We start from the raw sequence: 15,919 nt of genomic DNA, 5'->3' as shown, positions 1-15,919 counted from the left end.
TGCAGTCACACCGTAACTAAATGAAAAGTTTTATCACTCTGAATATGTTGGCAGCTGGTTTTGTGAAAAGAAATATTTTCTATGTGAACTGTAGACACTGCACATGTGGATTTTATCAGGCGTAGAAAAGTTAGTTTTTAAAGAGAATTTTCATAACTCCATGACTCTTGCTGCACGATTCTGGGAACTGTAGTTCAAAATGTAACTTTTGCATGTGTTCGAACTTTATATAGATGTCTATTTTTAATTTTATAATTTTGAAATGTGTTTTGTGTTGCAGTTGCTCCATCGATTTATCTAATAACAGCAAAAGCATATAATTATGCATTGGCATTTTCACACACAATTGCATACTACAAAGAGATCAACGGCATAGCGTTTTGATTTAAGGATTAATATTCACTCTGCTTTCTTAGACGTCATTTAATATACACCTATAATAGGGTGTACCTAGAACTGCTGGATAGAAATAATTGTTGATCTTTTGATGTAGTTGGTGTAATGTTTGCCTTTCTTTCTGTTTGCAGGAGGCATAGAAAGCAAAGAGTGCATAGACCTTCCCCTGAAGAGGTGGCGTCCATGCAGGCCATACTGGCACACAATCTGTATCAAGTGAGACAAAGGGTGTGTGCGTGTGTTTTTAATTTAAGTAACATATTTCGTAAAGTTAGAAGAAAAGCTTATGTTTGCACTGTTGAACACCTCAACAGCAGTCTGGAGCAACTAAATTGAAGCATCATTATTGACCATAGGCTAACATATGTGGTTGAGCCTCAGCAACACAATAGCAGTATAGAAAGGCATGGATTTGAAACCATAGTGACTATGTTCTTCATTTCTGTTTGTGACTGTTTTTTAGTGCTGCCCCAAATTCAATATTTGCATTTGCTGTACTTACTCCACAGCCCTGCTGCACGAAAGGGGAAAAAAGAGTTTCTTTCGGGGGCTATAACTTCTAGAATAACCCGAGCCACCTACCAGACGAATCTGTAGTTATAGTTCTAAATAGTGACTTTTAAAAACAGTGAAAAAGAAGACACCAGTCTTTACATTTATTGTGACCCCCTGCCACACAAAAAAAGAAGGCAGGAGGCAGGAGGGAGATTCCAGAGACAAGCACTAGGGGGCAGACGTCCCTTGCTGAAGAGACAAGCCTGGAATGGTTTCCACATGAGCTGTTGCACCAAAACCCACAAAGAAGCTTGTGGTACTTTAAAGGCCAAAGAAATATATGTGTGAACAGCTTAAACTCTCAGGGAGCTGAGGTTGTAACCCGCAAAGCCCTTTCCTGTAAGGAATTTGTTTGCCTTTAAGGTGCCTCAGCAAGAATTGCTGTGGTCTTTGGTTGTAATGCATCCCAACCGGCTTACAAAAGAACTTAGTTTCAACTTTTCAAACCTTGTTGTAAGCATATAGAAACTGACGTTTGTCGTAGCTGTAGAAAGCATTCATGGATATGGAGTAGGAAATTGCAGACCACGATGTGTAATGTTGGGCTCTATTTATATATTTATTTTGGCCACCAACAAAAGAAAAGTAGCTGAATGAATAACCTGTAGCTTACGTATAGGAAGCAGTCTGAGAGGTGGGGAGTTCAATTCCTCGCTGTGCCTCCTCTTCGAACAGCCAGTCTGTCTAGCCTTGGGCAAGTTGCACAGTCGAAGAGTGCCCCCGGAAGAAGAGAATGAGAAACCACTCCCAATGTAGAAAATCTTGGAAAGGGTTGTCATAGGTCAGAACTGCACATCTGTTTTTACCTGAAGGTGACGTATTCCCTGCTATATCTTAATAATCTGTGACAATATAAACAGACCTCGGCGGGGGATGCACACACACACACCTCCCTCATATATTCTGGTGACCCTGTACCCCCACATCTTTTTTTTCTATTAAAAATTATTTTAGCTTTTGCTTTTTATTTTACTTGCTGGTGTTCTGTAGTGGCCCAAAATATGTTTTAAATTGATTGTATACTCGAGAACAGAAAGTTTGCCTGTGGGGTGGTAATTTCCCCTCACTGACCATATGACACAGAGCAGGATTTGATCAGATGAGCATCTTTCCCTGTCCCTTCTGTGCTTTCCCCCTCTAACCTGTGGCACTCCCCAAGCTTGCTTATGCTTTCGTCATGTGTGCCAGTGGTGATGTCTGGCTGCTGAAGGACCCACCGTTGAAGAACCATTAGTAGATAGAACAGGCAAATATGCACATTAATTTGTTCCTTGTGTGTGGAGGGGAAATCAAAGAAAACTCTTTTTTTCCCCCAGACTCTGTCGTACAACAGGTACAACCTTTCTGCAGATACAACTGAGGAACAAGCCAAAGAAATCCTGATCCGGCGCCAGCAAAGCCTGAGGCAGACTGTGAGGAAAGGGTGCAGCTTACCACGGGGAGGGCAGGTACCACTTACACAAGCAGGGCTTGTCTCCATATTCATGTTTTTTTTTAATCCATGTTTTTTTTCTTGAAGGAGTAGCAAGGTGAAGGTTCTTTGTGGCATTGCAGTGTGTGTGTGTGTGTGTGTGTGTGTGTGTGTGTGTGTGTGTGTGTGTGTGTGTGTGTGTGTGTGTGTGTGTGTGTGTGTGTGTGTGTGTGTGTGTGTGTGTGTGTGTGTGTGTGTGTGTGTGTGTGTGTGTGTGTGTGTGTGTGTGTGTGTAGAACTCATTCTGCCCACCATTTTCTTCTTCAGAGTTAACAATGAGTGCTGTGCTTTATTTTAGCGAATGAAGCTTGTTCTGGAAAGCCTGTAAAAATAATTCTTTTTTAGAAAGTTGAAACATTGACTGAAATCCAATAGTAAGTTACAATGACAGTAGACCTATTGAATCAATGGAACTTACACAGATGTTGATTCACAAAATCCCTGCTGACTCAATGGGCCAACTCTAGTTTCAATTTCAGTCATATTTGAATCTTAGGAGCAGTGGATATACCTCTATCTCTAATATTTGAGACATTTATGTATTTCATGTTTTGCAAGATTTCAAATATCAAGCAGGGGTAAGCAAATGCTGAAGGTTTAGGGGGCTGATTTTTAGCATCCAGGTCACACCACAGACTGTATGGATCCCCAGAGAGGCAGTCGTCTCCATGAAAAAATGAAACTGGAAATGGAAAGATGTCCACTTCTCTTTCCCAGCACCCATTTTGGGGGCTGAATCAAGGGGCAAGGGGCCCTGCTATGGGTTTCTGTGGAGGGTGATGGAGGGGCATTTGTGCAGGGCTTTACACCTTGCTTTCAAGAAGATCTACTACTTCCAAAGGGGAAGGACTGGAACTTCTCATGGGTTGGGCTGTCCTATCATCAGCCCTGGGAAAGTTCTCTCTCTCTTTTTACCCACAGATCTTTGGATCTGCCACCTAACATGGCCCTTGAGGGCTGTAGTCCAAAAACCTAATGTTTTTCAGGCTCTGCCTCTTCACTGCTGGCTTCAGTGCTATCTATTGCTAACATTTGCGCCATCGCTCATTACTTCAGAGTAAATATGGCCCATGGCAGGAAAAGGGATGTGTCTACCCCCGCCGAAGGGGTTGGATTTTATAGATGCAGTGTGAATTTCTGCCTTGTAAGTGGCCAAGCCCAGTTAGCAGGAGTGGAACATCTTCCAGCTCTTTATAACCTAAAGAGGCTACCATGATTAGTGATTCTTTTCCCCTTGAAATAAATGAGGCTTCAAAATATTGGTTCAACCTGAAGCCCCTTTATTTCAGGGAATGGAGTTCTGACATGTAGAACAAATGGTCAATTAAAAGTAAGGTATCTTTTCCAGTCTGATCATTTGCTGTGTTCTTTTTTCTTTATAAACCTGGTCTTCCACTACTGTTCTGACCTCTCTTTGAAACTTGAAAGCACCTGCACTCCTCCCTCCTTTACTTTACTTTACTTTATTTGGACTTATACCCCGCCCCTCTAGACAAAGTCTACTCGGGGTGGCTTACAGGAGTAATAAAATACAATAAAATAAAATATGATACAATAAGATACATTATAATAAAACCTACTAACAGGTGCATATATAGATTATCAAGATGAGATAATTGAGAAAGAAAGATCAATTAATTGACTGGAGGAAAGGCCTGCCTAAAGAGCCAAGTTTTTAAATGGCTTTTAAAAACGCCCAGCGATGGAGCCAGGCGGATTTCCGTTAGGAGAATGTTCCACAACCGAGGGGCCACCACTGAGAAGGCCCAGTTTCTTGTTCTTTCCTTCCGGGCCTCTCTCGACATAAGGCCCCTCAGCCGTCCCTGCTGGCTTTGTCGAGTGATTCGGGTAGACCTGGGTGGGAGAAGGCGATCTGCCAGGTATCAAGGTCCCAAACCATTTAGGGCTTTATACGTCATCATTAAAACTTTGAAATCAATGCGGAAACGAATGGGCAACCAGTGCAAAGCAGCCAGAATGGGAGAGATATGCTGGGATTTTCTTGTTCCACTAAGTAGCCTGGCTGCCACATTTTGCACCATCTGAAGTTTCCGCATCAATCCCAAAGGCAGCACCACGTAGAGTGCATTACAATGGTCTAATCTCCAGATTACAAGCACATGGACAAGAGTAGTGAGGACCCCCCCCCCATTAAGATATGGTCACAGCTGAGCAATCTGCCATAGGTGGGTTTCCATGGTAAGTGCCGGGTCCAGATGTATCCCCAAGCTGCGAACCTTGCTCTTTGCGGTGAGGGTCGACCCCCCCAAAAGAAAGGGAGTCACCCAAACCGCTGATGGAAGGACCACCCACACTCAAGACCTCCGTCTTGTCCGGGTTCTGCCTTTGTAGCAATATGTTATATATGTCTCCTGTGGCTACAAAGGCAGAAGCTAAGGAAAGTAAATTCACAGAAAAGTTAGGCTCACTATTTATTTATAATAGAAATGTGAACTATTCCAAGTAGGTGTTATTCCTTGCAATCTGTTTTCCCAAGCCAGAGGCGTGGATTCTTGCCAAAGTGTCTTACCTGTTCTCTCTAATTGGGGAATGACCTCATTTGTTTCTGCTTGTTATAATTAGCCAGCTCCAATTAGCCAGCTCCAGTGGTGTTTGTAGACTGTAGCCCTGTGCATGGCTACTTTGCCCACAATCACAGCAGTTTATAAATTATGCCACACCTGTTGATGCAAACTTGAAGGTCATGTTCTTCCCCTTTCATTCCCCGTGTGCACTTTCCACTTTCATTCTTGAAAAAGTGACCAGATGCTTCCTACTCCAATCTGGCTCTGTAGCCAATCTCTACTCTCATGCGTACCATGCTGATATACCATATTCTGAAGATCTCTCTCACATATTTTTAAATACTTGTGGTTGTATAACAGAAATATTATTTGGAAATGTTTTAGCATGACTTGCTCAACCCGTTTCCTGGAGCCTTGTATAGGAGGGATCCACTCATCTGAGGCTTGGGGAAAATCTTCTTTGTTATCTACCCAGAACTCAGAAGCGCACTGATCAGGCAAACCACAAAACAATAGGGACGTGGTAGGAGACAGAAGTACCTGGTACAACTCACAATCCATGCACTGCATGTACACCTTCAAAACTATATATGCATTATAGACTTTTTCTGCAAAATTCTCAAAGTAGCCAATACATATGTACAAATTTCTGGTTAAACACAAGATATAAATATGCATTTACATAATTTGATTTCCATTTCACCTTTCTCTCAGAAGAACCCAAGGTATTTTGCACCACCATTTTTTAAACAAACAAACATGCGGTTAAAAACCAATGACTGAAAGCCTATTGAAGTTGGCATAAGGCAAGTGTGCTGGGATTACACCCAGACAGGCAGCATTGCACAATTTGATTGTACAATCGATGACATACTTCATGTCATGACTTGCTTGAGAAACCTGGAGAAGTGCTGTGCGGATGTTACTTCTGTCCTGCCATGATTTTTTTCTTACTGCATCTGCATTATGTGATTTTTTCCCCATACCGCATCTGCATCGCTGTGGAACAGAATTTCAAGCAATATGTTATATATGTCAAAACATAACTAAATGAGTTTTCAGCCTTGAAAGCAGAACACGAGGCTGTCTCTGTGTCCCTGCCTCTGAAGGTGGTGGTGCCTAGAGAAGGTCTTTTCTTATAGATCTTAGTGGGTGAGTGGGCTTCTGAGGGAGGAAGAGGTTTCAGGTAGGTGCATCTCACCCTGTCCAACATCTCTTTGTCCACAGGCTTCCACTAAGACTGTACGTTATTTGTCACTACCTTTTGGCTATGCTGGACACACTAGGAGAGAAGCTAGGAATCATGAAAATTGCTCAGGTAATGGTTTTGGATTAAATTTAGTCAATTGTTCCTACTTGGCATTACAGTTGGTGATACTTAAGAGGCTGCAAATGTTCATTTCCAGTAAAAGTGATTTTGGATCTGGGATGGATGACTCTTGCTCAATAGGATTGCACCCACTGGAATCCTGAGCTCAGTACTTTCATTTGAGAAATACACTCTAGATTGAGAGGAAGGGAAAGTGGCATTGCAATGGTTACGGTCACACCCCAGTCATCATGCGTGCAAATACAAAACCAAAACTTTTGTGCAATTTTAGTATTTTGAAACTGTGGAGGATTCGTTTTCAGCCTTTACAGGTTTGGCTGGGCCTTTAGCCCAAGGATATGTTAAAGAGGTGTTCTTAACTATTATTATTTCTACCATACATACATATCTATTAGTTGATGGTCTAACTCAGGCTCAGTTAGGTACCACCCAATTGTCGATCCCTGTGCATGGTCCAGCGGATTGCATACCAAGGTATGAAAACAAGATAGCCCTGCTATAAGAGCACAGAATGGCTTCTTACAACAAATCAAATCATTGATTCATCTAGTACTGTCTTCACTGATAGGCACCAACTCTCCAGGATTTATTTCTGAGTTCCACTTGGACATAGCAGAATTGGACCTCCCAGACTTGTTCAAGTTACTTAAAAAAACCAAAAGCAAATAAAAAAGACAGGCTAGAGCCATCCATAACTAGTATCATCCTACTATTGCTCAGTTATGGTTGCTCCAGTATGTTGTTATCCTCATGCTATGTTGTTTTAAAGATCTACTTGTATTATTATATTCCTTTTTCTTACACTCTTAAAAGTACCTTGCTCAGCTCTGGAGGTCTGGGATCTTCAATATGTAAATGCTGCGCTCTTTCACTTGAGCTACAGCTTTTCCCAAACCTCCGTGACCAGCATTTACTGTGCCAAAGGATAGACGCTGCTTTGGAACATTCTGTGTATTGATCATAAGATCCTGTAATGGTGAAAGTCTCATTCTCTGGCACAACAAGGCTTCTTGAAGGGCCCTTGGGCTAAAATTCTTTGGACCTGGATTTTTTAAACACTTTGGTAATTACAGGTGCTGTGAAACCCATCCTGTTTGTTTTTAATAGCAACCGAAACAAGTGGCTAATTACAGACCTGCCTGTCTTGGATGTTTTGCCCTTTGCTGTTTAGCCCTTGGCTTTTCTAATGCCGAAAATACTTGATAAAAAGAATTGCAACATTGGAAAACAGGTGGCAAACTAGTGCAGCACCATGTGATCTGCCTAACGGCAGGAGGGAACCTCGGAGGAATGCAGGTCTGGTGGAAGAGAGAAGAACCCTAAACAAATACTGAGGTCTGCAGAAAAGGGGAGAAAAAGATGGTGCTGAGAAAACTGGGAAAAAAGAAGTGGCAGAATCAGTAGAACAGGCAATGACAGGCAATGAAGGATACAGTACGTTATGTTGAGATAGGTTAAAAATAGTTCCCCCTCTGTTAGATTTTTATTTTTATTATATATTTGAAAAGGCGGTTCTGATGAAGAATTTCAAATCCCTTTCCACTCAGCTCCAGGAAACATTGTACTTTCCTGACGATCGATTTCTTTATTACACTATTTTATAACCAGAGCTTGAACAGTAAAATTAAAAGTAACTCATTAATGTTAATTTCATTACTTTCCCAATCAAACACAAAGCAGAACATTAGATTATCTAACATAGTTTGCTGTACAGTGGGGTCTTGACTTGAGAACTTAATCCGTATTGGAAGGCGGTTCTCAAGTCAAAAAGTCTGTAAGTCAAGTCTCCATTGACCTACAGTGCATTGAAAACTGATTAATCCCGTAACAGGCCGCTATTGTTCCATTTTGGTTTTTTTCTAGTCTGTAAATCAAATCTCAGTCTGCAAGTCAAACCTAAATTTTGCGGCCAGTCAAGCCGTCTGTAAGTCAAGGGTCCACTGTAATGCTTTAAAAGAAACATTGACACCTTGTTTTATGCTTCAAAACAATGGGTGTGTGTCCTTAGACCTCCTCAGAAAGAGGCCCCACACACTTTTCCCCATGAGAACCAGCTTTGTAGAAGTGATTCTAACCTTGGCACTTCTGATGTCACTGGACCACAACTCACAGAATCCCTCACTAGTACAGTGAATGGGCAGAGTTTCTAGAAGCCATAGTCAGGAATTTTATAGCTGGGATCCCTAGATTTTCAAAGAATCGGTGGTTCTTCTTCGTGGCCTCTGTGAATCACACTGTGGGTGATCTGCGCCTGCGCGGAGCCTCTTCGGAATATTCTAGAGCTTCTGCGGTAGCAAAAAACACATCGGAATAGACCCCCCCCCCGGTATAAATACCTTGGCGTCAGGACTCTCCCTTCAGTTTCTTTCAACCACTGTTGAAGAGCCTCATACGTCTATCTTCTGTGAGTCTGGAAGTGAAACAAGTCAAATTTTACTGCTGAATTTAAAAAAATCTTTTTCTCTTTATTACTAATCATAGATACATATACTGTTTTTAGTTTTTCTTCTCCGTGCCTTGGCCTCCGGCCGTCACACACCCCTCCCCCTGATTTTCTTTTTCTTCTCTTTCATGTTCCCTTTGGGCCTGTTCAAGCACTACGTGATTTGTAATAACAAGATTCCACTATCGGATGGTCACGCAAAATGCCTTATTTGTTTAGGTGAGGCACATCAAACCTCCTCGTACCCTACTTGTAAAAATTTCAAATGAAGAGTCCTCCGTTCTTGCCTATCTCGACAAAAACTCCGCCTCTGGAAACAGTCTTTGCAACCGGCAAAACCTATGGCTCAAACTACGTGTAAAACCACCTCACAAGTCAAAGTCATGGAGAAAAGCCATTGCAGTGTCATCAAAACATTGTTCCTCTGCTACTCCATCTCACTCTGATGCACCTTCCACTTCATCGAAATCTTCTAAGATGCAGAGATCTAAACAGCCAACATCGAAAACTTTGACATGAAAGTCTTCCGAAAAGCAGAAACCTCCTCCCAATCCAGTTCCCAGTTCCACGCAACCAAAACACTCTAAACAAACCAAATCAAAGACTCCAGCAGTCCCTTCACAGCAGGTTTACAAACCCAGCCATTTAATTTCTGCAGGCTCACCCTCTGATGATGAAGGACTCCCATCTCATCAACTGGTTTCTCAGTCACCGACATGGGACGAACGAGTAGACTGTCTTACTTCCTCGCCTAATAGTACCCAGCATTCTATCTCTCCTCCTAATCCATCCACTGACGCCTCCCCAGAGATAAAGGAACCTGTGCCTCAGCTGGACACAGTGCCCTATTCTAAGCCACTGGGCCGGCCTCCACGACCACCAGCGCACTATCAGGAGCATCCAGCATGCCACACACTTCAGTGGCAGACCACCGTCAACATTACTATGATCGACATCCTCTCGACACTGAGGTCGATTGATGTTCTATTAACTCCAGGCTTGATTCTAAGGTCTCAGAACATGGTTCTCAACCACAAACTCCACCTGTGCTTCTCACATCGCCAGATTCTGACATCACAGATATAAATCCTCCATCCCCAGCAGAGGATTTCCAAATTTACGCTCAACTCATGATCCACATGGCTAAGTCATTGGATCTTCAAATCCATTGCCCCACAACTGAACCGGCGGATCACCTTTATGATCCTGTTTCTAAGTACACAACTACCCCAGTCCATATTTCCATGCTACCATCTCTTCTTAGCACTGCTCAGCAATCTTGGACTAAACCAGCCTCCTCTCAGTCTCGAAAAGAATCGATAATCTCTATCGGATACATGACCCAGAAACAGCCAGCCCCAAATTTGATATTTGTCGAGGCCTCATAATTGCGATCTCGACACCCACAGTCCCTTATCACACCTAACAAAGACAGTCGACGAATTGACTCTATGGGTAGGTGGCTTTACTCATCAGTGGCCTTTACTATGAGGGTAGCTACCAAGGAGCTATGGAGGCATATCAAAGCTTCCTTTGGGATAACATGGCCACTTATCTTGACTCTTTACCAGAAGACAAAAAAGTATTAGCACAAACCTTCCAACAGGAGGGTCTCTCTATCGCCAAACAGCAAAAGTTCTCTGCCAAATACACGGTAGACACCACGGCTATATCCGTGGCTATCTCTGTCAAGCTCAGATGTTTCTCCTGGCTAAGAACAGCTGGCCGCACAGAAGGTGCCAAAGGACATATTGAAGACCTCCCATTTGATGGCACCAGTCTCTTTAATGCTGAAACCGATGACATCTTAGAAAACGTTCAGAAGAAACATTCTGCTGACAAAAGATGGGGCATCTACCCCACTTATCAACAACACCCCCAACATAATCAATGGAAGTGACCTTACAATTCTTACCAGAGGTTCCAACATGACTCCCAATGTCAGAACCTCCACACACCATAATTTGAACAACAACAATACAAACAAAAACCTCACCAGCAACCTATCCAAAGGCACAATGACCACAAACCCAAACATCATGTTTGATGTTTTCCTAACCAAGATCACAAATCAACCCCCTTTCCTCTGGAAACACTTACCTGCCTGGCAATCCATCACCACCGACACCTGGGTTCTTTCCATTGTCCAAAATGGATACCGCATGCATTTCCATCAACTCCCTCTGTCGCATCACATCATCACTCCACCATCGCAAACTCTACAAGAAGAGATAAAAAATTTTACTTACCAAGGATACAATAGAACCTATACAACAAAACAACGTTTCTCTCTCTCGTTATTTCACCATCCCCCCCAAAAGACGGAGGCTTATGATCTATTCTAGACCTCAGAGAACTCAATCAACATGTAATCACCACAAAATTCCGTATAACACTCAAATCCATTCTACCTCTTCTCAGAAAAACAACTGGTTTACAGTCATACTTCCACATCTCCATCCACCACTCCTACAGACAGTTTCTTCTATTCCAACTCAGGCCCCAAGCCTACCAATTCAAAAGACTTCCTTTTGGACTGGCAGTCCCAGAGTCTTCACCAAGTGCATGGCCCCACTGGCTGCTTTTCTCAGACTTAAAAACATCCTCACCTTCCCATACATAGACAACTGGCTCCTTGTAGCTCATTCCCACCATGAAGCTTGCCAAGACACCCTTTTTACTTTATCCCTCCTTCGCAATCTCGGTCTCATGGTCAACATGCAAAAATCCAAAATAAGCCCTGCAAGGATTATTCATTATATTGGGGCTTCCATAGACTCCACCCGAGGTTGCACATTCCTCCCACTCAACAAACAACAAAACTTCATTTCCCTCCTCCAAGGTTTCACCCTCCACACACACCTTGGTTCCTGCCATCCTCATTCAACGTGTACTAGATACCATGGCCTCCATGACCTCAGTCGTACAACACATAAGCCTGAAGATGAGGTTCCTACAATCGAGGTTTCTTGCACTTTTCGACCCGCTAACAGATCCTCTCAACACTCTTAAGAATTACTCCCAAACTCACCTCACAACTCCAATGGTGGCACTTCATCCAAAATCTCTTTATGGGACTCCCTTTTCAGCAACCATGTCCTCAAATATAAGTCACAACCAACACCATCCTTACCGGCTGGGGAGCACATTGTGTCTCTCTTAAAATACATGCCAATTGGTCCCTCAGAGAATGTTCACTCCACATCAACGAGTTGGAACTATTACCAGCAATAAAGGCATGCAAAGCATTCAGAAACATTCTAGCTGGCAAGGTGGTCCAGATTGCCACCAACAGCACCACAGCCATGTACTATATTCTCAAACAAGGAGGCACACACTCATCAACCTCCTAACAAAGGCCTACAAGTCACCTCCAAGGGTCTCTCGCTGGGTTGCCTCTACTATTCGGCTTGCATACCGGCTTGCTCGACAGCTGGTCCCTCAAGCTATTCACCCTCATTCCACCAGGGCATTGGTGGCCTCTTCAGCAGTCCTACGTGGTGTGCCTCTCCCTGACTGCTGCACCTCGGCTACGTGGGCACAACCATCTACCTTCTTCTGACACTATAGACTAGATGTTCAACAGAAGTCTGATACTGCATTCGGACATCTGTTTTGGCTTCTGCCTTGGCGTGACACCCTAGCTCCGGGTAAGACAACTTGCTAGTCACCCACAGTGTGATTCACAGAGGCCACAAAGAAGAATGGCAAGTTACTCACCTGTAATTGTAGTTCTTCAAGTGGACCTCTGTGATTCACACATCCCACCTGACCTCCCCTCTGTCAAGTCATGCAATATATTTTTCCTTGCGGTGGTTGACATAACTGAAGGGAGAGTCCTGGTGCCAAGGTACTATAGGTGCCAAGGGGAGGGGTCTATTCTAATGTGTTTTTTGCTACTGTAGAAGCTCTAGAATATTCCAAAGAGGCTCCACGCAGGCGTGGATCACCCACAGTGTGAATCACAGATGTCTACTCAAGGAACTACAATTATAGGTGAGTAACCTGCCATTCTCTTCTATTCTTTAGCACAACACTTAGGAAGCTTTGCATGAAATTATTTTTAACAAAAAGCTGCTTAGCTTCCCCCAGATTTACTCTATAGTAATTACAGCAACCAGAACATGGTGGCACTGCAGGCTAAACCACAAAGCCTCTGGGCTGCAAGGTCGAAAGATCAGCAGTTCGAATCCACGTGATGAAGTGAGCTCCCATCGCTTGTCCCAGCTCCTGCCAACCTAGCAGTTCGAAAGCATGTAAAATGCGAGTAGATAAACAGGTACCACCACAGTGGGAAGGTAATGGCATTCCATGTCTAGTCATGCTGGCCACGTGACCACGGAAATTGTCTTTGGACAAACACTGGCTCTATAGCTTGGAAACGGAGATGAGCACCGCCCCTTAGAGTCTGACATGACTGGACAATTTGTCAAGGGGAACCTTTACCTTTACCTAATCATAGCAACCAACTACTGTCTCTCTCACACTCATTACTTGCTGGGAAGCATCCATGGGACACCCACACAACCAAAAACTAACTGGTTTCCATACAAATAATCCTAGGTGGCTTACTCCTCCACCTTTTGGATTGGCTCAAAAAGTGTTTTTCAAACTACATTACTCGTGGCAGACAAGAAGCCAGTAGTTCTCAGTTATATGAATGTGGTTATGGTGGGTATGGCAAGGATTAGTTACTGTGATCTATATAGCCTATGGAACAGTAAGGCTGGAGAGAATTTTTTCTTACTACTATATTTTCCAGGCAAGCTTTCTATAACAGTGGTTCCCAACCTTGGGTCCCTAGATGTTCTTGGACTACAACTCCCAGAAATCCTGGCCAGCACAGCTAGTGGTGAAAGCTTCTAGGAGTTTCAGTCCAAGAACTGCTGGAGGCCCAAGGTTGGGAACCACTGATCTATAATGTTCTGTTAAAAAAGGGCTCAGAAAAATGGAAACTGACGAGAAAAATTAGCTCTGTGTGGAGTTAGTCTTATTGGATGCACATGGATTTCTTTTCCTCTGCAGATGTAGAGATCAGATCTTGCTTTAAGACACACAGCTCTCCCCTTCATAACAGCACCCACCACCACCACATGCGTAGGTACACATCAGTCCAGTGTGGTTGCTGCATGCCTAAAAATCTGAGGATTTGTTAACTGCCAGCAAGAAGTAAGTGCATGTTATGCCATGTGCCTTCTGCAGGCATAACTAGGCAACAAGACTTTGGCCAATAAAGATAATTTAATGAATTAAATGTCTTAAATTAATTGCCCTATTTTTAAAGTTTAATGCTCACTTTCAGAAGTTTAATGCTCAGATTCGAAACTTTAGTTATTTCTGTTTATGAAATTACATTATGGAATAATCTCTTTTTATTTGAGAAGAGAATCTGTATATACAGGTGCAGAAAGAAGTGGAGATATTTTAATTTATTTAAGCATTGTCCAAAGAAAGGACAAATAGAAGTTCCCATAGAGTTGCATAACATTATATAAACTGATTTACATGTATCAATAGAAATGTAGAAATATCTGCTATAATTTAAACAGAAATTGAGTACATCATGTCATCATGGAAGAATGTGACTAATTATTTCTGCCTAGTGTATTGTTCAGGCTGTAACTACGATGGCACCCTATAGGGCCCTGCTGTTCAACTTTCTTCGGGGCCTTACTCTGTAAAAACAGATTTGAACCCCACCAGCCCTCAGAAAGTGTCACCAAATGTGTGCCAGGGACATAGACCATCAAGTGACCCTTCTCTTTTGCTCACTGAATAGTAATCACTTATTTCCAAATCTAGGGGACTCCAGCAGTGATTCTGAGACTGATTCACGTAGAGAGCCTTGGTCTGGGTCCCATCGATGGAAGTGGCAACAGCAGGAACTCCTTCCAATGAAGCAGCTACATTCAAGAGTTGAGCCAGCAGGCCTTACAGGTCAGAAAAGAAGAACTGAGCAGGAGAGAACTGTCAGTGTGCAAAAACCATTGTTAGCACCGAAACCTCCGCTAAATTCAGGGCTTGAAACTGATATCCAGGAAGGTGAATCAGAGAATGATGATGTGAACAGCTCACTATTTCCATCAGTGTCTACCTTTAGAGGGACAACAGAAACCCGAGATGGGCCAAGGAGACATTTTACTGTAAGAAAAAAATGATCGTCCCCATATAAAAATAAACACTCTTTCCATTCCCTTGCATCATTTCTTCCAGGAAGTTTTTGAGTCATTCAAACTGCCTATTTCATAATTCATAAACTCAGTTTAACAAGTGGATGAACACTTTGATTGCTATGGGTAAAATAAATAATTTTTGGATTCCATTTGCCTGCAAATTGTCTATCACTGGCATTAACCTCTACAGACTCTTTGGGTTGTTCCAATCGTAGAATACTGTTTTATGTTTCTACCTCCGTGTGCATGAAAGCCTTGACTTTTCTATTGTAAAGGCCCAGGTCAGAGAAAGATGAGTGGGAAGTAGTAATTAAATATTTTTTTTAATTCACTGGGAGTGAAATTTCTGTGTAATTAAGCACACAATGTTATATGTTTGATCTGTGAAAAGATGCTTAGTCCTACTGGCACATCTTACATTCAGAGATGTTACTATTTGTCCATGCAGACAATTACCTTAGAGTAGTTTAAACTGGACTGGTTTCACTCTATAAGCTAACTGCATATCTGAAGCATGAGGAAAGAGGCAATGTATTAGATCATCCTGACTTCAAACCAGATGTAAATATTCCCATGGCAAGTGCTCAAGGTTTAAGGTGTTGGCCTTGTGCTGGGAACCAGAACTTAGGTTTGGCTTTGAGAGAACATAAGGACAGAGGACACTCCCAGTTTATTTGATCTGAACTCATTTTGTCAATTGACACTCAAGGAAACCCATCCAAGCAGCACTCAGATCTTGAGGATGGTCCTGTTTTCTACTCCACAGTTGTCCTCACAGATCAGCACTTTCAAAACAGCAATTATTTCCATTCCCAACCACCCCCCCCCCGGTCACGATATGTGTGGGCACTGAGTGTATGAAAAAGAAGAATAATGTATGATTTGTTGTAGGCTATTGCTTCTATAGTTCTGCAATCCTATGGACTAAGCAAAGGGTACAAGCATGTGCATCTCCTGATGTATTTTAATTATTTTACTTGAGTCTGAAGGATGTCCATACCTGCCAACTTCCAACAGAAAATTGCA

The 15,919-nt window shown here is 42.7% G+C and overlaps 1 protein-coding gene across 1 annotated transcript in view; it reads left to right on the top strand.

Annotated features, from left to right (window-relative positions):
• SLC9A4 (solute carrier family 9 member A4) overlaps nucleotides 1–15,224 on the top strand; it is a 38,761-nt gene extending 23,537 nt beyond the window's left edge. Inside the window, exons 9-12 of the mRNA XM_020784043.3 lie at nucleotides 528–624; nucleotides 2,268–2,399; nucleotides 6,175–6,265; nucleotides 14,523–15,224. Of these exons, the coding sequence (XP_020639702.3) occupies nucleotides 528–624; nucleotides 2,268–2,399; nucleotides 6,175–6,265; nucleotides 14,523–14,878 (676 nt within the window). The 3' untranslated portion in view covers nucleotides 14,879–15,224. The remainder of the gene's footprint in view (nucleotides 1–527; nucleotides 625–2,267; nucleotides 2,400–6,174; nucleotides 6,266–14,522) is intronic.
• Nucleotides 15,225–15,919: the final 695 nt, after the last annotated feature.

The sequence above is a fragment of the Pogona vitticeps genome, chromosome 3, assembly GCF_051106095.1.
Source record: "Pogona vitticeps strain Pit_001003342236 chromosome 3, PviZW2.1, whole genome shotgun sequence".
Classification (NCBI taxonomy): domain Eukaryota; kingdom Metazoa; phylum Chordata; class Lepidosauria; order Squamata; family Agamidae; genus Pogona; species Pogona vitticeps.
This window is presented reverse-complemented; position numbering and strand designations above follow the sequence as displayed.